Source organism: Neoarius graeffei, chromosome 28 (assembly GCF_027579695.1).
Source record: "Neoarius graeffei isolate fNeoGra1 chromosome 28, fNeoGra1.pri, whole genome shotgun sequence".
Lineage (NCBI taxonomy): Eukaryota > Metazoa > Chordata > Actinopteri > Siluriformes > Ariidae > Neoarius > Neoarius graeffei.
This window is the reverse complement of record NC_083596.1, coordinates 21279996-21302930: the sequence shown is the minus strand read 5'-3', so window position 1 is coordinate 21302930 and position 22935 is coordinate 21279996. Positions and strand designations below refer to the sequence as shown.

Sequence of the window (22935 nt, the reverse complement as noted above, 5' to 3'; positions counted from 1 at the left end):
TTTTTGGATGAATTTCTCAAAGCTTGGCAAAAGGCCTTGCTGTACTCGTATTGCGATTTAATTTCGTTTGTGAAAATTTTCCCAGGGTTTTGACCCTTGATTAAATAACTTGTACTTCGACAATTTCATGAGGGCGTACGTTCTTCTGAAATCAACTCCTCTCACAATTTGTGGAGGAATTTCACCAAACTTGGCAAAAGGCTTTGTTATATGACAGTTATATGCAGATTGAAATTTCATTTAATTTGGGCTAATTTTCCCGGAGTTATGCCCTTGATTATTAACAAACTTGTACTTTGGCAATTTCATCAAGGTGTGCTTGCTTTCTGAAATCAACTTCCCTCACAATTTTTGGAGGAATTTCACGAAACTTGACAGGATTCTTTGTTATTTGTCAGTAATACACAGATTGCAATTTCGTTCAGTTCGGTGGCATTTTACCAGCGTTATGGCCTAGTTATGGTATAGTTGCCAGCAGGGGATATTGTGCTGTCAAGACTGGCACAATCAGGAAAAAGGGCATTTTATTGTTGTCTATTTGTCTCTCATCTCATTATCTGTAGCCGCTTTATCCTTCTACAGGGTCGCAGGCAAGCTGGAGCCTATCCCAGCTGACTACAGGCGAAAGGCGGGGTACACCCTGGACAAGTCGCCAGGTCATCACAGGGCTGACACATAGACACAGACAACCATTCACACTCACATTCACACCTACGGTCAATTTAGAGTCACCAGTTAACCTAACCTGCATGTCTTTGGACTGTGGGGGAAACCGGAGCACCCGGAGGAAACCCACGCGGACACGGGGAGAACATGCAAACTCCACACAGAAAGGCCCTCGCCGGCCACGGGGCTCAAACCCGGATCTTCTTGCTGTGAGGCGACAGCGCTTACCACTACACCACCGTGCCACCGTTGTCTATTTGTACTAATTAAAAAAAATGTATTCTCTCCTCGATGATTTTGCACTGAAGGACGTTATCATTATCAGACTTTTATATGTAGGGCATTTAATTGACGAAGGACAATATTGCTTAAAAGATTTGGTGAATATTCAGAATTCTACATGGAGATGTTTTTATTTCATTACAAAATTTTTATAATAATTTTAAGAGAGGTTATGAGGGGTGTGGTTGTGGTGGGGGTTTGTTTGTTTATTTATTTATTTTGGGGTACAATTCGGATTCCAATAAAGTTGGGATGCTGTATAACACAAATAAAAACAGAATGCAGTGATTTACAAATCCTTTTCGCTCTATATTCAGTTGAATACAAAGACAAGATATTTAATGTTCAATCTGATAAACTTTTATTGTGGTTTTTTTTTTTTGTAATATTCCACTCATTCTGACTTTGATGCCTGCGGCTCGTTTCAAAAAAGTTGGGACAGTGGCATGGTTACCATTGCGTTGCATCACCTTTTCTTTTAACAAAACTCCGTAAGCATTTGGGAAGTGAAGGCACTCATTGCAAGTTTTGAACGTGAAATTCTTTCCCATTCTTGGTTGCTATATGACTTCAGTTGCTCAACAGTCCAGGGTCTCTGTTGTTGTGTTTTGTGCTTCATAATACACCACACATTTTCAGTGGGAGGCAGGCAGGTCAGTTTAGCGCCCGCACTCTTTTACTACGACGCCACGCTGTTGTAACACTTGCAGAATGTGGCTTGGTATTGTCTTGCTGGAATAAACAGGGACATCCCTGAAAAGGACGTTGTCTGTAGGGCAGCATATGTTGCTCCAAAACCTGTACATACCTTTCAGCATTAATGGTGCCTTTACAGATGTGCAGTTTAGCCATGCCATGGGCACTAACACACCCGCATACCATTACAGATGCTGGCTTTTGAGCTTTGTTCTAGTAACAGTCTGGATGGTCCTTTTCCTTTTTTAGCCTACAGCTATGATTTCCAAAAACAGTTCTAAACGTGGACTTGTCAGATCACAGCACATTTTTCCATTTTGCGTCAGTCCATCTCAAATGAGCTCGGGCCCATAGAATTTGGCAGTGTTTCTGGACGTTGTTGGTATGTGGCTTTAACTTTTGCATTTGTAGACGCAGTGATGAACTGTGCTTACTGACAACAGTTTTCCAAAGTGTTCCAGAGCCCATGTAGTAATATCCTTTATACACTTTTGTCAGTTTTTAATGCAGTGCAGCCTGAGGGATCGAAGGTATTCCATGTGGGTTTTCGGTCTCGTCAGAGATTTTTCTGGATTCTCTGAATCTTTTGATGATATGGATTGTAGGTGGTGAAATTCCTAAATTCTTTGCAGTTGTACATTGAGAAATGTTGTTCTTGAACTGTTGGACTCTTTGCCCATGCAGGTTTTCAAAAAGCGGTGAACCTCAGCCCATCCTTGCTTGTGAACAACTGAGCCTTTCCAATTACTAATGAACCTGTTTCCCTGTAGAATGTTCCAAACACGCATTTTTTTGAGCATTCCACCCACAACTTTCCCAGTCTTTTGTTTCCCCTTTCCTAACCTTTTTTATTTTTTTGGAACATTTTGCAGGTATCAAAATTCAGAATGAGTTTTTTTTTTTTTTTTAACAAAAGTTTCAGTTTGAACATTTAAACATCTTGTCTTTTTTGTATTGTATTCAACTGAATATAGGTTGAAAAAATTTGCAAATCGTTGGCTTGTGGTTTTTTTTTTTAATTTAGGTTTTACACAGCGTCCCAACTTATTATATCCCCGCTCCGAAGGGGTGTTATACTGGTTTACCTCTGTCTGTCTGTCCGAAACACCCTTTTTCTCAGCAACCACAAATCATAGCCACTTGGTACCAAACTTCAGCTTGGGGTTCGATACCGTGTATACTGTTTTCAGGTCAGTCGCACATCGACTTCCTGTTTAACAACTGAATGTATTTACGAAACATATAGGGTGGATTTTGACGCTATTTCAAGAAGCAAAATGCTATTTCAAAATGACAGTTTACCAGGATGCTATTTGAAACCCCTGGGGAGAGACACTGCTCTTTACTTACTCGTTTCAGGGTTAATTATTTGTTGACGTCAACATTCATAATAAGTGTCCTGTTCCTTTGATTACTTGCATTCTGATATAAGCGAGAGTGGGGGGTACGTAAGTGAGCAGTCGCTCACAGTTGATCTTGTTTGGATTTGGGGTTGTATGTCAAGAGAACACACAGAGGCCAAAAAGTTCAGTCAGTGTGTATGCGTATAGGTGACTAACAGTGGATCAGTGTGGCTGATGTATATAAATATTATGAAAAGGTGAAAAAGTAAAAATAATTCCGACAGTCCTAAAGCAGTGGTTATACCAGAGGAAAAAAAAATCCAAGTGCATATAAAAACTAAATAGGAAGTGAATAATAAGCTCCATAAGAAATAATTTGTGTCCTTAACTTCAAATAAAAAGACAAGTTTATAAATAAAATACGTCTGCAAGATCGTGTTCTCCCCATGGACGCATTGGGTTTCCTCCTGGTTCCTCCTCAATTCATGCCAGTGGGTGGATTGGCTGTGCTAAATGGCCTCTAGATATGGAGGAGTCCATGAACTTGTGTGTCAGGGTGTCCGCGGAATCTAAAAAAGTCTAAAATTACACATTTTCAATTTTAGGCCTAAAAAAGTCTAAAATACAGAGATATTTTGCACTGTTGGTCTAAAACAGGGGTCGGCAACCTATGGTGGCACGCGGCGTCATAACCACTGGCACGCAGAACCGAAGCAAAAAAAAAAAATCAAGCCAAAAAAAAAAAGCAACGAGCACTGAGTGACAGTGCGATCCTCCAATAACATTCGCTCTACAGCGCTCTCCGCAGAGATCCCGCCCATTTTCCCAGAACTCAAAGTCAAAGTTAGCACTGATAATGTTACGTTACAAATGCAGAGATGATGACCGAGCCCCCGGCTAAAAAATCTAAAGCGCGGCTATTTCAGCCTTTCTGGACAGAGGAATTTGGTTTCGTTTGTGTGAAAGACCGTGCTGTATGTACATTGTGCTGTGAAAACGTTGTATGTCGCACCTCAAGTGTTAAAAGACATTTCGAGACAAAACATGAGAAGAACTATAAAGACGCTGCCGATAGAGCCGAATCCCTCAAACGTGCCGTGGCTAGTTATGGGAAACAGTCAAGTTCTCTTAAAACGTTTGCCAACACCAAAGACCTTGTCACAGAAGCCAGTTACAATCTGGCTAACTGCATTGCTAAACATGGAAAGCCATTCACTGATGGTGAATATACAAAGGAGGCCTTTCTGAGTTGCGCAGAGAGACTTTTTGAGGACTTGCCCAACAAAGACACCATTAAAAATCGAATAAAGGACATGCCCACGTCCGCTAGAACAATTCAGCGACGTGTCGATGAAATGGCTAACGATGTCCGATATCAGCAAACAGAAGGACTGAATAATGCAAAGATTTTCAGCCTAGCTCTTGATGAGAGTGTGGACGTGAATGACATTCCACGATTAGCTGTCATGGCAAGATACTGTGACGAATCCAAGTCATCAGTGAGAGAGGAGCTCTGCTGTTTGAAACCTACGCCGGACACAACTAAAGGTGAGGACGTAGCTACGGTGATTGCGCAACATTTTGATGAGAGAGGGGTTGACATGGCGAAGATTTTTGCAATAACGACAGACGGCGCTCCCTCCATGGTTGGGAGGCAGAAGGGAGCCGTCAAACTTATTGAGGAAAAGGTCGGGCACCCCGTAATGAAGCTCCACTGTATAATTCACCAGGAAAATTTGTGTGCAAAAATGTCAAATTCAGATCTCAATGGTGTTATGGCTACGGTGGCAAAGGTTATCAACTTCCTCATCAAACGATCGGCACTGACACACCGACAGTTTCGATCCCTGCTGGAAGAAATGGACAGCGCGTACACAGATCTCCCTCTCCACTCAGCGGTGAGATGGCTGAGCTGCGGGAAAGTTTTACAGCGATTTGTCAGTTGCATCGATGCAATCAAGGTGTTTTTGGCGGAGAAGGGCCAACATTATCCGCAACTGGAGGACGAGGGGTGGATTGTTAAACTCGCGTTTCTTGCGGACATCACTGGGCACCTCAACGAGCTTAATGTCAAACTGCAAGGTGCAGGACAAACTGTTTTGGACATGTTTGAAACGTGGACTGCTTTTGTTGCCAAACTTGCGGTATTCTCACGTGACATTGCGTCCTCAACCTTTCGCTACTTCGGACACTTGAGGGAGTTGTCCACACAACGCAACATCAGCACCACAGAAATAGCTGAATACATGCGGGAACTAGAGGCGGAGTTCACTGCCCGCTTTGTGGATTTTAAACGCTACGGTCCGATGTTCGATTTTTTGATCAAGCCCGACAGCTTTGATGAGCACGACCTGGACACAGAGCTGTTCTGTTGGATGGATGTACAGGGCATGGAGATGCAGCTGATCGAATTGAAGAGCTCATCACTGTGGGTGACGAAGTTCGCAGAGCTGCACAAGCAGTTGGAGTCCAGCACTGTGCAACAGCATGGAGCCTGCATCCTCGCATGCTGGACATCTACACCGGAGAAGTTCAGCTGTCTCAAAAACATCGCATTGGCCCTCTTGTCTGTTTTTGGATCAACGTACCTGTGTGAGCAGGTATTTTCGCACATGAAAAATGTGCTCAGCACCACCCGCAGTCGTTTGACGACGGATCATTCTGAGGCCTGTTTACAATTAAAAGTGACAAACTACGAACCCCAGATAAAAAAGCTCAGCCAAGAAAAGCAAGGACAGGGATCACATTGACTGGTAGGCAAGTTACTGGAGGCATAGCCTATGATTGAGAGTCAAAGTTAAATAAGTTGCTTTTTCCTTAAAAATGTTTGGCCGTTTTGTTTGCTAGGCATTCTGTCTTACTTGCCTTTGTTAAAATTATTTGAGAGGTTTCTTTTCATTCATAAGATTTTTAAGATGTTTAAAAAGATTACAATTTCTCTCTCTCTCTCTCTCTCTCTCTCTCTCTCTCACTCTCTCACACACACACACACACACACACACACACACACACACACACACACACACAGTGTATGGGTCCTCCTCAGCAGAGAACAGAGACAGAGAAGTTGACACGTTCTTACAAAAAAATGCAGAATATAAATCCAACTATCAGTTCTGTGCTGGGGTAAAAAGTAATCTGTTAACCACTGAAGGCAAACATGTTTTTGTTGTTGTTGTCTACTGTTTTTGTTTGAGATTGCAGTCAATCTATTTCCTTCAGGAATACCCATGTTTGTCAGTTGGCCTAGGCCTATAATAAAATTCCAAATTTGTTGGAAAATGTACTTTTACGTCATTTTTACGCGTCATTTTACCATTGCTGTTGATGGTGGCACACTCAATGATTAGAAAATCAAAAGTGGCACTCAATGTCTCAAAGGTTGCCGACCCCTGGTCTAAAATCTCATTTGGGTAATTTAAGACCTAGGTTACGTGCAGAATTATTCTGCACGTAGAAAATCTTCCCGGAAGTTCCTTTCAGCACCGAGATGTCACCCGGGATTGGTTAGCATCTCGGTGCTGAAAGGAACTTCCGGGAAGATTTTCTAGTTTTGGTTGTGTTGCCAGATTGGGCGGTTTTAAAGGAACAGTCCACCGTACTTCCATAATGAAATATGCTCTTATCTGAATTGAGACGAGCTGCTCTGTACCTGTCCGAGCTTTGCGTGACCTCCCAGTCAGTCAGACGCGCTGTTACTCCTGTTAGCAATGTAGCTAGGCTCAGTATGGCCAATGGTATTTTTTGGGGCTGTAGTTAGATGCGACCAAACTCTTCCGCGTTTTTCCTGTTTGCATAGGTTTATATGACCAGTGACATGAAACAAGTTCAGTTACACAAATTGAAACGTAGCGATTTTCTATGCTATGGAAAGTCCGCACTATAATGACAGGCGTACTAACACCTTCTGCGCGCTTCGGCAGCGCATTGATACGGAGCTCAGATATCAATGCGCTGCCGAAGCGCGCAGAAGGTGTTAGTACGCCTGTCATTATAGTGCGGACTTTCCATAGCATAGAAAATCGCCACGTTTCAATTTGTGTAACTGAACTTGTTTCATGTCACTGGTCAAATAAACCTATGTAAACAGGAAAAACACAGAAGAGTTTGGTCGCATCTAACTACAGCCCCAAAAAATACCATTGGCCATGCTGAGCCTAGCTACATTGCTAACAGGAGTGACAGCGCGTCTGACTGCGTCTGACTGACTGGGAGGTCGCGCAAAGCTCGGAGAGGTGCGGAGCAGCTCGTCTCAATTCAGATAAGAGCATATTTCATTATGGAACTACGGTGGACTGTTCCTTTAAGTGCGTTTTAGCGGGTTTTGAACATTTGGGCTGGAAAACGTCAGCAATATCTGGCAACACTGCGGAAGATTTCCTGGTTCCGGTTTACAGCGCTGGCTCAGTTCGTGCAATTGCTGGTGTTGCGTAGGCTACCGTGTAAGCTCTGTCAATTTCAGCGACAAATTAAAAATGGAAGCAGATGAATTGGTTCCTAAAAGAACTAGTAAGGGGTCAGTCATCTGGCATTTTTTGGATATTACGAGGAGGACGTGGAACAGCAAATGCCAATTTGTAAAGTGTGCAAAAAAAAACCCCTGTCATCACGAAAGGCAGCAGCACGACAAATATGTTCCATAAACTCACCCGGTACAGTATGAAGAGTCTCTTAAACTCCGAACTACTTGCCCACGAGCTAAACAAATGACCATAGCGGCCTCGTTCTCCAAAGCCCCCCCATATGAGAAACCGAGTCAGAGATGGAGAGCTATAACGGATGCAATCACTAACTTCATTGCTGAAGACATGATCCCAATTAGTATAGTGGAAAAACCAGGCTTCCAAAAATTACTAAACACACTCGATCCCAAACATGAGTTGCCTGGTCGCAGACATTTTACAGAGAAGGCAATACCGGAATTATACACATCTGAGAGGCAGAGCCAGAAAACATTCAGTTCAAAAGTGTGCAAAGAGAAAAATGATGTTTTGCAGATCTCTCTCTTCTCTCCCTCAATCTCTCTCTCTATTGTGAATGTCCCAGTGGTTCTCAGTAGTCAGGTTAATAGCTTGGAGATCTGTTTTTTAAAATAATTTAATGAATGAGCACTTTTCTTATTTAGGCTAAATGTCTTTCTCAGTGTTGAGCTTGCACTGTATTGATTTGAGCTCTGAGCAGCTCTGTATTGTGTTGCCCCTTTGTTGCAATTTTTAAGATTGTTTTTGCAGTTTGTGCCACGTCTTTGTTGAATAAAAATAGTCTTATTTCAATTCAATTGTGATTAATCACCAACATGAAAATTTAAAATGTGTTGAAAACCACCTGTAAAGTTAACCAAGAATGTTATTTAATCTGCAGGGATTGTAATGAAAACAGTAAAGAGTAAAAGTTAGATTTCATGGGGTCCTTTAGAGGAGATTTAAATATATCGAGATGTATATCGTGAAATGGAGAAAATGTATCGGGATATTCATTTTTTCCCATATCGCACAGCCCTATTGTCACGGTTTGTAGCAAAATGGGCAAATGCAAGTTTAACGACTGCTGGCTTGAACGCAATGACTTCGTAGACTGGTTAAAACGTGTACCAAACAATCCGTTTGAGGCGTACTGCACATTGTGCAAAAGAACACTCAAACTCAGCACCCTGGGTGTAAAGGCACCGGAATCGCACGCGAAAGCGGAGAAGCACCAGGCTGCCCATAAAAGTCTGCAACAATCGCATGCCATCACTCAATTTTGTTCACCGTTGTCAGGTCCAAGCACATCTCGAGACAGTGTATCAACTAACTTCGTGCAAACTGTAACGCTACAACACGCAAACCGTATGGAATCGAATGCCTCATCCTCAAGTGATTTGCGGGATGTCTTTGGCTCCACTGCAACTTAGTTCCTCATTAATGCAAGAGCACACCCTCGGGATGTAATGAGTTCACTGGTGAATGATAATAAATTTTGTTATTTCGAAAGTAATTCAGGCTCTCCCAATTTTCTTTATTTTTTTTGTGCGGCATAAGTCTTAAATTTAACCTGCTATGGTCTTTAAAAGGTTTTAAAAAGTCTTAAATTGAACTTGTTCAAGCCTGGTGTGTATGATGCCCTGCGATGGACTGGTGTCCCATCCAGAGTGTTTTCCTGCCTTATGCTCAGCGTTCCTGGGATAAACAACACAACCCTGATCAGGATAAAGAGCTTACTAAAGATGGATGGATGGTTGAATAATTGATCAATGATGAGATCTTTTTAAATGAAGATTTTTTTAAAAAAAAAATCTTCAAAGCATTTTGTCCAAGAGAATTTATCAGTTAGGAGTTCAGATGAGTGATCTTCGGGATTTTACCACACGTCTCGTGTTTGACTTGACATTTCAGTTTGTGTCACATTTTGCAAACAGGCTGAAGCTTTTCACATCTTTGAAGCCGTCTATGATTTGTATCCTGGCCTTTTTTTTTTTTTTTTTCCCCAGGTACATGACAGCGCAGAAGAGCACGCTCATGTTGGGGTCACGGCCAACAACATATCGCTGACGGCTCTGAACGCTGCAGAAAAGCTGGGCGTTGATCTTGCCAACCTGCTGCTCAGTAAAGGAGCCAAGGACATCCTTACCACAGCCAGACAGCTCAACGATGTCCGATAAGGGCTTCTTTTCACCGCCAGCCAACCCTGAACCACATGATAAAGTTAACACTGCCAACATGAAAAATGCACACGTGTATATATTCTCAAAGTGAAGGTCATGGGCATAAACAGTGCTGTTTAAATGGGTGTAACAGAATGATTTGATTGATTGATTGATTGATTGATTGATTGATTGACTGTGTGCCTCTGTTTACCAATCAATGTCGTCACAACAGTTTTTTTCAGCACTGAATGCAATGATGATTGATTTTTATATTTTATTTTCAGTACTTTTACAGTACAAGAACAAATCATATACGTGTTAATTTCTTGACTGCCATGTCAAGTAACTTGAACTCAAGTGCACTCAGAAAAAAAAAAGCTCTCTGGTTATTTAAGGTTTCCTAAACAGGGTTTTTACATGTAACTTTTTTTGTCCGAGTGTACCTGGTGTTCAAAAGAGCCGAGTCGTCTTTAATAATAATATTCTATGCTGAAACCAAGGGTGTATACAGAAATAAGTTTTAATGAGGCTGTACATTTTATTATTTAGTCATTAAGCAACTGGCAGCTTCGTTTATTCTCTTCTATGTTTGCATTCTTGGGCCTGAACCTATACTTTATGTCCTCACTGCAGTAACACTTGGAGCCTTTGACTTTGAGCAAACTTGGGTCTGCCAGTATTCGCCGCTGCCCCTTACGAGGCCTGGCACAGGTTAAAGATGCCCAGGTTTTCATTCGCCATAGTTATCAAGGTTGAAGGAATAAATCCTTTGTGTGAACAAATTCCCAGCCAAGGCCTTTGGTGTTCAAAGTTTGCCTTTTTTTTTTTTTTTTTTGGTAGTTCGGCACCATTGCTGTAAGACTAACACAGCGACTGCAGTTGTCTGCTTTATTTACAGTGGTGCTTGAAAGTTTGTGAACCCTTTAGAATTTTTGATATTTCTGCATAAATATGATCTAAAACATCAGATTTTCACACAAGTCCTAAAAGTAGATAAAGAGAACCCAGTTAAACAAATGAGACAAAAATATTATACTTGGTCATTTATTTATTGAGGAAAATGATCCAATATTACATATCTGTGAGTGGCAAAAGTATGTGAACCTTTGCTTTCAGTATCTGGCGTGACCCCCTTGTGCAGCAATAACTGCAACTAAACGTTTGCGGTAACTGTTGTTCAGTCCTGCACACCGGCTTGGAGGAATTTTAGCCCGTTCCTCCATACAGAACAGCTTCAACTCTGGGATGTTGGTGGGTTTCCTCACATGAACTGCTCACTTCAGGTCCTTCCACAACATTTCGATTGGATTAAGGTCAGGACTTTGACTTGGCCATTCCAAAACATTAACTTTATTCTTCTTTAATCATTCTTTGGTAGAACGACTTGTGTGCTTAGGGTCGTTGTCTTGCTGCATGACCCACCTTCTCTTGAGATTCAGTTCATGGACAGATGTCCTGACATTTTCCTTTAGAATTCGCTGGTATAATTCAGAATTCATTGTTCCATCAATGATGGCAAGCCGTTCTGGCCCAGATGCAGCAAAACGGGCTCAAACCATGATACTACCACCACCATGTTTCACAGATGGGATAAGGTCCTTATGCTGGAATGCAGTGTTTTCCTTTCTCCAAACATAACGCTTCTCATTTAAACCAAAAAGTTCTATTTTGGTCTCATCCGTCCACAAAACATTTTTCTAATAGCCTTCTGGCTTGTCCATGTGATCTTTAGCAAACTGCAGACGAGCAGCAATGTTCTTTTTGGAGAGCAGTGGCTTTCTCCTTGCAACCCTGCTATGCACACCATTGTTGTTCAGTGTTCTCCTGATGGTGGACTCATGAACATTAACCAATGTGAGAGAGACCTTCAGTTGCTTAGAAGTTACCCTGGGGTCCTTTGTGACCTCGCTGACTATTACACGCCTTGCTCTTGGAGTGATCTTTGTTGCTCGACCACTCCTGGGGAGGGTAACAATGGTCTTGAATTTCCTCCATTTGTACACAATCTGTCTGACTGTGGATTGGTGGAGTCCAAACTCTTTAGAGATGGTTTTGTAACCTTTTCCAGCCTGATGAGCATCAACAACGCTTTTTCTGAGGTCCTCAGGAATCTCCTTTGTTCGTGCTATGATGTACTTCCACAAACGTGTTGTGAAGATCAGACTTTGATAGATCCCTGTTCTTTAAATAAAACAGGGTGCCCACTCACACCTGATTGTCATCCCATTGATTGAAAACACCTGACTCTAATTTCACCTTCAAATTAACTGCCAATCCTAGAGGTTCACATACTTTTGCCACTCACAGGTATGTAATATTGGATCATTTTCCTCAATAAATAAATGACCAAGTATAATATTTTTGTCTCATTTGTTTAACTGGGTTCTCTTTATCTACTTTTAGGACTTGTGTGAAAATCTGATGATGGTTTAGGTCATATTTATGCGGAAATGTAGAAACTTCTAAAGGGTTCACAAACTTTCAAGCACCACTGTATCAATGGAGATACTGAGGTTTAAAATTGCTGCCTGTAATTAAGTTTTAGCTATGTAGTGGATATTCATTCATTTTTAGAATCGGAACCGGGTTTATTGCCAAGTATGTTCTCAGGCACAAGGAATTTGCTTTGGTGATTGAACAGGTAAGAGAGAAGAATTTAAAAAAAAGACAAGTAGTTCTAGGAATAGAATAAATAATATATTCATTTGAAAAGTGGGCATATTTAAGAGGTGTGTGTGTATGTTAGGGCAGGCAGTTGATCAGAGAAGGTTGGGTGTGTGTGGTGTGTTTAAGGTCAATAATAATAATAAAATAATAATAATAATAAATTGACCTGACCAGCTATTTGCTTCCAAAACACAGGCCAAGCAGGAAGGCCGTCTTTACCAGCTTTATGACGTCACTAAATCAGTACATATGAGATTTGCCTTACTGTTGTTAGTAAAGGTCACTCAGGAGCGCTTTCCTCTCTCCCAGCCCTTAAACAGCTAGTAAAGGTCACTCAGGAGCGCTTTCCTCTCTCCCAGCCCTTAAACAGCTAGTAAAGGTCACTCAGGAGCGCTTTCCTCTCTCCCAGCCCTTAAACAGCTAGTAAAGGTCACTCAGGAGCGCTTTCCTCTCTCCCAGCCCTTAAACAGCTAGTAAAGGTCACTCAGGAGCGCTTTCCTCTCTCCCAGCCCTTAAACAGCTAGTACAGGTCACTCAGGAGCGCTTTCCTCTCTCCCAGCCCTTAAACAGCTAGTAAAGGTCACTCAGGAGCGCTTTCCTCTCTCCCAGCCCTTAAACAGCTAGTACAGGTCACTCAGGAGCGCTTTCCTCTCTCCCAGCCCTTAAACAGCTAGTAAAGGTCACTCAGGAGCGCTTTCCTCTCTCCCAGCCCTTAAACAGCTAGTAAAGGTCACTCAGGAGCGCTTTCCTCTCTCCCAGCCCTTAAACAGCTAGTAAAGGTCACTCAGGAGCGCTTTCCTCTCTCCCAGCCCTTAAACAGCTAGTAAAGGTCACTCAGGAGCGCTTTCCTCTCTCCCAGCCCTTAAACAGCTAGTACAGGTCACTCAGGAGCGCTTTCCTCTCTCCCAGCCTTTAAACAGCTAGTAAAGGTCACTCAGGAGCGTTTTCCTCTCTCCCAGCCCTTAAACAGCTAGTAAAGGTGGTTTATTCCCTGAACCAGCTCAGCCTGGGTTTTAGCAGCTTCTCAGGCTCCATTTTCCCCACAGAGTTGTGTTAATTTCAGTAAAGTGGGCCGGAAATCACAGCTCTGTACACAAGAAAAAAATCTGGACACCAAACACGTCTTGCTTAGTCGTGCCAAGGTATAAATTTGGCTTTCTCAAATCCATAATTAAAAAAATAATAATATATAAAATGGCTGCAATGTTCTCAGAAGAAAAGCTGCAGTCTGAGGCCAGGAAGCTGTTTATAAATGACGATACCATGAGATGTGCCTTAAATGGGATAATACAATCTGTGAAATAAATTAAACACGGAAATTACATTTTCTTCCGTCCATTATTTCAGACTCCTTAAGCTTTAGTTACTCAGTAACTGACAGTTGTTTAGACGCTAGCTGTTAGCCTCGAATAGAATGAATTTACACGCTAGCTGTTAGCTTCGAATAGAATTTACATGCTAGCTGTTGTTAGCCACGACTAGAATGAATTTACACGCTAGCTGTTAGCCTCGACTAGAATGAATTTACACGTTAGCTGTTAGCCTCGAATAGAATGAGTTTACATGCTAGCTGTTAGCATCGAATAGAATTTACATGCTAGCTGTTGTTAGCCACGACTAGAATGAATTTACACGCTAGCTGTTAGCCTCGACTAGAATGAATTTACACGTTAGCTGTTAGCCTCGAATAGAATGAGTTTACATGCTAGCTGTTAGCATCGAATAGAATTTACATGCTAGCTGTTAGCCTCGACTAGAATGAATTTACACGTCAGCTGTTAGCCTCGAATAGAATGAGTTTACACGCTAGCTGTTAGCATCGAATAGAATGAGTTTACACGCTAGCTGTTAGCCTCGAATAGAATGAGTTTACACGCTAGCTGTTAGCCTCGAATAGAATGAATATACACGCTAGCTGTTAGCCTCGAATAGAATGAATTTACACGTTAGCTGTTAGCCTCGAATAGAATGAGTTTACACGCTAGCTTTTATCCTCGAATAGAATTAATATACATGCTAGCTGCTGTTAGCCTCGAATAGAATGAATTCACACACTAGCTGTTAGCCTAGAATAGAATGAATTTACAAGCTAGCTGTTAACCTCGAATAGAATGAATATACATGCTAGCTGCTGTTAGCCTCGAATAGAATGAATTCACACGCTAGCTGTTAGCCTCGAATAGAATAAATATACATGCTAGCTGCTGTTAGCCTCGAATAGAATGAATTCACACACTAGCTGTTAGCCTCGAATAGAATGAATTTACAAGCTAGCTGTTAGCCTCGAATAGAATGAATATACATGCTAGCTGCTGTTAGCCTCGAATAGAATTAATTCACACGCTAGCTGTTAGCCTCGAATAGAATGACTATACATGCTAGCTGTTAGCCTCAAATAGAATGAATTTACACGGTAGCTGTTAGCCTTGAATAGAATGAATATACACGCTAGCTGCTGTTAGCCTCAACTAGAATGAATTTACATGCTAGCTGTTAGCCTCGAATAGAATTAATTTACATGCTAGCTGTTAGCCTCGAATAGAATGAATTTACACGCTAGCTGTTAGCCTCAAATAGAATGACTTTACATGCTAGCTGTTAGCCTCGACTAGAATTAATTTACCCGCTAGCTTCGAATGGAATGAGTTTACACGCTAGCTGTTAGCCTCAAATAGAATGAGTTTACACGCTAGCTGTTAGCCTCGACTAGAATGAATTTCACGTTAGCTGTTAGCCTCGAATAGAATGAGTTTACACGCTAGCTGTTAGCATCGAATAGAATGAATTTACACGCTAGCTGTTAGCCTCGAATAGAATGAGTTTACACGCTAGCTGTTAGCCTCGAATAGAATTAATTTACACGCTAGCTGTTAGCCTCGAATAGAATGAATATACACGCTAGCTGTTAGCCTCGAATAGAATGACTATACATGCTAGCTGCTGTTAGCCTCAACTAGAATGAATTTACACGCTAGCTGTTAGCTTCGAATAGAATTTACATGCTAGCTGTTGTTAGCCACGACTAGAATTAATTTACACGCTAGCTGTTAGCCTCGACTAGAATGAATTTACACGTCAGCTGTTAGCCTCGAATAGAATGAGTTTACACGCTAGCTGTTAGCATCGAATAGAATGAGTTTACACGCTAGCTGTTAGCCTCAAATAGAATGAGTTTACACGCTAGCTGTTAGCCTCGAATAGAATGAATATACACGCTAGCTGTTAGCCTCGAATAGAATGAATTTACACGTTAGCTGTTAGCCTCGAATAGAATGAATTTACACACTAGCTGTTAGCCTTGACTAGAATGAATTTCACGTTAGCTGTTAGCCTCGAATAGAATGAGTTTACACGCTAGCTGTTAGCATCGAATAGAATGAATTTACACGCTAGCTGTTAGCCTCGAATAGAATGAGTTTACACGCTAGCTGTTAGCCTCGAATAGAATTAATTTACACGCTAGCTGTTAGCCTCGAATAGAATGAATATACACGCTAGCTGTTAGCCTCGAATAGAATGAATAGTATGAGTTTACATGCTAGCTGTTAGCCTCGAATAGAATGACTATAGATGTTAGCCTCAAATAGAATGAATATACACGCTAGCTGCTGTTAGCCTCGACTAGAATGAATTTACACGCTAGCTGTTAGCCTCGAATAGAATGACTATACATTCTAGCTGTTAGCCTCAAATAGAATGACTTTACATGCTAGCTGTTAGCCTCGACTAGAATGAATTTACACGCTAGCTGTTAGAATCAAATAGAATGAGTTTACACGCTAGCTTTTATCCTCGAATAGAATGAATATACATGCTAGCTGCTGTTAGCCTCGAATAGAATGAATTCACACACTAGCTGTTAGCCTAGAATAGAATGAATATACAAGCTAGCTGTTAACCTCGAATAGAATGAATATACATGCTAGCTGCTGTTAGCCTCGAATAGAATGAATTCACATGCTAGCTGTTAGCCTTGAATAGAATAAATATACATGCTAGCTGCTGTTAGCCTCGAATAGAATGAATTCACACGCTAGCTGTTAGCCTCGAATAGAATGAATTTACAAGCTAGCTGTTAGCCTCGAATAGAATGAATATACATGCTAGCTGCTGTTAGCCTCGAATAGAATTAATTCACACGCTAGCTGTTAGCCTCGAATAGAATGACTATACATGCTAGCTGTTAGCCTCAAATAGAATGAATTTACACGGTAGCTGTTAGCCTTGAATAGAATGAATATACACGCTAGCTGCTGTTAGCCTCAACTAGAATGAATTTACACGCTAGCTGTTAGCCTCGAATAGAATGAATTTACATGCTAGCTGTTAGCCTCGAATAGAATGAATTTACACGCTAGCTGTTAGCCTCAAATAGAATGACTTTACATGCTAGCTGTTAGCCTCGACTAGAATTAATTTACCCGCTAGCTTCGAATGGAATGAGTTTACACGCTAGCTGTTAGCCTCAAATAGAATGAGTTTACACGCTAGCTGTTAGCCTCGACTAGAATGAATTTCACGTTAGCTGTTAGCCTCGAATAGAATGAGTTTACACGCTAGCTGTTAGCATCGAATAGAATGAATTTACACGCTAGCTGTTAGCCTCGAATAGAATGAGTTTACACGCTAGCTGTTAGCCTCGAATAGAATTAATTTACACGCTAGCTGTTAGCCTCGAATAGAATGAATATACACGCTAGCTGTTAGCCTCGAATAGAATGACTATACATGCTAGCTGCTGTTAGCCTCAACTAGAATGAATTTACACGCTAGCTGTTAGCTTCGAATAGAATTTACATGCTAGCTGTTGTTAGCCACGACTAGAATGAATTTACACACTAGCTGTTAGCCTCGAATAGAATGAATTTACACACTAGCTGTTAGCCTTGACTAGAATGAATTTCACGTTAGCTGTTAGCCTCGAATAGAATGAGTTTACACGCTAGCTGTTAGCCTCGAATAGAATGAATAGTATGAGTTTACATGCTAGCTGTTAGCCTCGAATAGAATGAATAGTATGAGTTTACATGCTAGCTGTTAGCCTAGAATAGAATGAATTTACAAGCTAGCTGTTAACCTCGAATAGAATGAATATACATGCTAGCTGCTGTTAGCCTCGAATAGAATGAATTCACACGCTAGCTGTTAGCCTCGAATAGAATAAATATACATGCTAGCTGCTGTTAGCCTCGAATAGAATGAATTCACACACTAGCTGTTAGCCTCGAATAGAATGAATTTACAAGCTAGCTGTTAGCCTCGAATAGAATGAATATACATGCTAGCTGCTGTTAGCCTCGAATAGAATTAATTCACACGCTAGCTGTTAGCCTCGAATAGAATGACTATACATGCTAGCTGTTAGCCTCAAATAGAATGAATTTACACGGTAGCTGTTAGCCTTGAATAGAATGAATATACACGCTAGCTGCTGTTAGCCTCAACTAGAATGAATTTACACGCTAGCTGTTAGCCTCGAATAGAATGAATTTACATGCTAGCTGTTAGCCTCGAATAGAATGAATTTACACGCTAGCTGTTAGCCTCAAATAGAATGACTTTACATGCTAGCTGTTAGCCTCGACTAGAATTAATTTACCCGCTAGCTTCGAATGGAATGAGTTTACACGCTAGCTGTTAGCCTCAAATAGAATGAGTTTACACGCTAGCTGTTAGCCTCGACTAGAATGAATTTCACGTTAGCTGTTAGCCTCGAATAGAATGAGTTTACACGCTAGCTGTTAGCATCGAATAGAATGAATTTACACGCTAGCTGTTAGCCTCGAATAGAATGAGTTTACACGCTAGCTGTTAGCCTCGAATAGAATTAATTTACACGCTAGCTGTTAGCCTCGAATAGAATGAATATACACGCTAGCTGTTAGCCTCGAATAGAATGACTATACATGCTAGCTGCTGTTAGCCTCAACTAGAATGAATTTACACGCTAGCTGTTAGCTTCGAATAGAATTTACATGCTAGCTGTTGTTAGCCACGACTAGAATTAATTTACACGCTAGCTGTTAGCCTCGACTAGAATGAATTTACACGTCAGCTGTTAGCCTCGAATAGAATGAGTTTACACGCTAGCTGTTACCATCGAATAGAATGAGTTTACACGCTAGCTGTTAGCCTCAAATAGAATGAGTTTACACGCTAGCTGTTAGCCTCGAATAGAATGAATATACACGCTAGCTGTTAGCCTCGAATAGAATGAATTTACACGTTAGCTGTTAGCCTCGAATAGAATGAATTTACACACTAGCTGTTAGCCTTGACTAGAATGAATTTCACGTTAGCTGTTAGCCTCGAATAGAATGAGTTTACACGCTAGCTGTTAGCATCGAATAGAATGAATTTACACGCTAGCTGTTAGCCTCGAATAGAATGAGTTTACACGCTAGCTGTTAGCCTCGAATAGAATTAATTTACACGCTAGCTGTTAGCCTCGAATAGAATGAATATACACGCTAGCTGTTAGCCTCGAATAGAATGAATAGTATGAGTTTACATGCTAGCTGTTAGCCTCGAATAGAATGACTATAGATGTTAGCCTCAAATAGAATGAATATACACGCTAGCTGCTGTTAGCCTCGACTAGAATGAATTTACACGCTAGCTGTTAGCCTCGAATAGAATGACTATACATTCTAGCTGTTAGCCTCAAATAGAATGACTTTACATGCTAGCTGTTAGCCTCGACTAGAATGAATTTACACGCTAGCTGTTAGAATCAAATAGAATGAGTTTACACGCTAGCTTTTATCCTCGAATAGAATGAATATACATGCTAGCTGCTGTTAGCCTCGAATAGAATGAATTCACACACTAGCTGTTAGCCTAGAATAGAATGAATTTACAAGCTAGCTGTTAACCTCGAATAGAATGAATATACATGCTAGCTGCTGTTAGCCTCGAATAGAATGAATTCACACGCTAGCTGTTAGCCTTGAATAGAATAAATATACATGCTAGCTGCTGTTAGCCTCGAATAGAATGAATTCACACGCTAGCTGTTAGCCTCGAATAGAATGAATTTACAAGCTAGCTGTTAGCCTCGAATAGAATGAATATACATGCTAGCTGCTGTTAGCCTCGAATAGAATTAATTCACACGCTAGCTGTTAGCCTCGAATAGAATGACTATACATGCTAGCTGTTAGCCTCAAATAGAATGAATTTACACGGTAGCTGTTAGCCTTGAATAGAATGAATATACACGCTAGCTGCTGTTAGCCTCAACTAGAATGAATTTACACGCTAGCTGTTAGCCTCGAATAGAATGAATTTACATGCTAGCTGTTAGCCTCGAATAGAATGAATTTACACGCTAGCTGTTAGCCTCAAATAGAATGACTTTACATGCTAGCTGTTAGCCTTGACTAGAATTAATTTACCCGCTAGCTTCGAATGGAATGAGTTTACACGCTAGCTGTTAGCCTCAAATAGAATGAGTTTACACGCTAGCTGTTAGCCTCGACTAGAATGAATTTCACGTTAGCTGTTAGCCTCGAATAGAATGAGTTTACACGCTAGCTGTTAGCCTCGAATAGAATGAGTTTACACGCTAGCTGTTAGCCTCGAATAGAATTAATTTACACGCTAGCTGTTAGCCTCGAATAGAATGAATATACACGCTAGCTGTTAGCCTCGAATAGAATGACTATACATGCTAGCTGCTGTTAGCCTCAACTAGAATGAATTTACACGCTAGCTGTTAGCTTCGAATAGAATTTACATGCTAGCTGTTGTTAGCCACGACTAGAATGAATTTACACACTAGCTGTTAGCCTCGAATAGAATGAATTTACACACTAGCTGTTAGCCTCGAATAGAATGAATAGTATGAGTTTACATGCTAGCTGTTAGCCTCGAATAGAATGACTATAGATGTTAGCCTCAAATAGAATGAATATACACGCTAGCTGCTGTTAGCCTCGACTAGAATGAATTTACACGCTAGCTGTTAGCCTCGAATAGAATGACTATACATTCTAGCTGTTAGCCTCAAATAGAATGACTTTACATGCTAGCTGTTAGCCTCGACTAGAATGAATTTACACGCTAGCTGTTAGAATCAAATAGAATGACTACACATGCTAGCTGTTAGCCTCAACTAGAATGAATAGAATGAGTTTACATGCTAGATGTTAGCCTCGAATAGAATGAATTTACCCGCTAGCTTTGAATAGAATGAGTTTACCCGCTAGCTGTTAGCCTCGACTAGAATGAATTTACACGCTAGCTGTTAGCTTCGAATAGAATTTACATGCTAGCTGTTGTTAGCCTTGACTAGAATGAATTTACACGCTAGCTGTTAGCCTCGAATAAAATGAATTTACACACTAGCTGTTAGCCTCGACTAGAATGAATATACATGCTAGCTGTTAGCCTCAACTAGAATGAATAGAATGAGTTTACATGCTAGATGTTAGCCTCGAATAGAATGAATTTACCCGCTAGCTTTGAATAGAATGAGTTTACCCGCTAGCTGTTAGCCTCGACTAGAATGAATTTACACGCTAGCTGTTAGCTTCGAATAGAATTTACATGCTAGCTGTTGTTAGCCTTGACTAGAATGAATTTACACGCTAGCTGTTAGCCTCGAATAAAATGAATTTACACACTAGCTGTTAGCGTCGACTAGAATGAATATACATGCTAGCTGTTAGCCTCAACTAGAATGAATAGAATGAGTTTGCATGCTAGATGTTAGCCTCGAATAGAATGAATTTACCTGCTAACTTCGAATAGAATGAGTTTACATGCTAGCTGTTAGCCTCGACTAGAATGAATTTACATGCTAGCTGTTGTTAGTTTCGAATAGAATGAATTTACACGCTAGCTGTTGGCCTCGAATAGGATGAAAATACATGCTAGCTGTTAGCCTCGAATAAAATGAATTTGCACACTAGCTGTTAGCCTCGACTAGAGTGAGTTTACATGCTAGGTGTTAGCTTCGACTAGAATGAATATACATGCTAGCTGTTAGCCTCGACTAGAATGAATTTACACGCTAGCTTCGAATAGAATGAGTTTACATGCTAGTTGTTAGCCTCAAATAGAATGAATTTACATGCTAGCTGTTAGCCTCGAATAGAATGAATTTACAGGCTAGCTATTAGCCTCAAATAGAATGAATTTACCCGCTAGCTTCAAATAGAGTGAATATACACGCTAGCTGTTATCCTCAAATAGAATGAATTTACAGGCTAGCTATTAGCCTCAAATAGAATAAATTTACCCGCTAGCTTCAAATAGAATGAATATACACGCTAACTATTGGCCTCAAATAGAATGAATATACACGCTAACTATTGGCCTCAAATAGAATGAATATACACACTAGCTGTTAGCCTCAAGTAGAATAAATTTACAGGCTAGCTTCGACTAGAATGAATTTACACTCTAGCTGTTAGCCTCAAATAGAATTAATTTACAGGCTAGCTATTAGCCTCAAATAGAATAAATTCACCCGCTAGCTTCAAATAGAATGAATTTACACTCTAGCTGTTAGCCTCGACTAGAATGAATATACATGCTAGCTGTTAGCCTCAACTAAAATGAGTTTACATGCTAGCTGTTAGCCTCGAATAGAATGAATTTACACACTAGCTTCGAATAGAATGAGTTTACTCGCTAGCTGTTAGCCTCGAATAGAATGAATCGTGTCCTGCTTCAGCAGAGCAATAAACAGATTTAGCGCATTTCCCTCCCGATGAAAAAATTACAGCTAATATTGCACGGATAAGATTTAAAAAAAAAAAAAAAAACAAACAAACAGAGGCGTTAGAAGGTTAAGTTAGCGAAAAAAAACATTTATTCAGAGTTGTATAAAAGCACATTAACACATATGGAAAGAAAATGAACAATGGAAGTCACTCCTTCTGGGTAAACTGGGCGGCCCTTAAAAGGGCCTTTGGGTTGTCAGTGTTAATCAGGGCGAGTCCGGGCTATTGTTTAGTATTCTTGAGACTGAGAGGAGCTTTTCTTTCCTGCCTTGCCGGAACTCGGAGCGGCTTGGCCGGTCTTCTTGGGGAGCAGCACGGCCTGGATGTTGGGCAACACGCCGCCCTGAGCGATGGTCACTCCGCCGAGCAGTTTGTTCAACTCTTCATCATTACGGACAGCGAGCTGCAGATGCCGAGGAATGATGCGAGTCTTCTTATTGTCCCGGGCCGCGTTACCCGCCAACTCCAGGATCTCAGCGGTCAGATACTCGAGCACAGCGGCCAGGTACACAGGAGCCCCGGCACCGACCCGCTCGGCGTAGTTCCCTTTCCGCAGAAGGCGATGCACGCGGCCGACAGGAAACTGAAGACCAGCGCGGGAGCTGCGCGTCTTAGCCTTAGCACGGGCTTTTCCTCCGGTCTTGCCTCTTCCAGACATGTTCACAGAGCTCTGCTGCTGCTGCTTCTTCTTCCAGCTAAAGAAAAAACAAGGTGTGCTTCTCGCTTAGTGCTGCAGTATTTAAGGACAGGCCCAAAGCACGGACTTGTACCCGCCCCCAAATTGTCATTGGTCACGCCGCATGAACAAAGGATTCCATTTGCTGTCGTAGCGAATGCGGCACAGGATGTGAGTTCTCATTGGTTGAAAACTGCCGTGCATAAACAGCGCAAAACGAGACACCAATCACAGCCCTGCTGGAAGCTC

The 22935-nt window shown here is 41.2% G+C and overlaps 2 protein-coding genes across 2 annotated transcripts in view; one reads left to right on the top strand and one right to left on the bottom strand.

The window, feature by feature from the left end:
- Window positions 1–10553, top strand: part of hmbsa (hydroxymethylbilane synthase a) — a 59391-nt gene extending 48838 nt beyond the window's left edge. The window contains exon 14 of the mRNA XM_060913268.1: window positions 9457–10553. Within this exon, the coding sequence (XP_060769251.1) occupies window positions 9457–9627 (171 nt within the window). The 3' untranslated portion in view covers window positions 9628–10553. The remainder of the gene's footprint in view (window positions 1–9456) is intronic.
- Window positions 10554–22076: 11523 nt separating this feature from the next.
- Window positions 22077–22737, bottom strand: LOC132875733 (histone H2AX). The gene has a single exon (XM_060912744.1). The coding sequence runs from the start codon at window positions 22666–22668 to the stop codon at window positions 22240–22242; it is 429 nt and encodes a 142-aa protein (XP_060768727.1). The 5' UTR covers window positions 22669–22737; the 3' UTR covers window positions 22077–22239.
- Between the last annotated feature and the right edge of the window lie 198 nt (window positions 22738–22935).

Coding starts and splice junctions, on each gene's coding strand:
- LOC132875733 (XM_060912744.1), bottom strand. CDS start 22,668: ATGTCTGGAAGAGGCAAGACCGGAGGAAAAGCCCGTGCTAAGGCTAAG.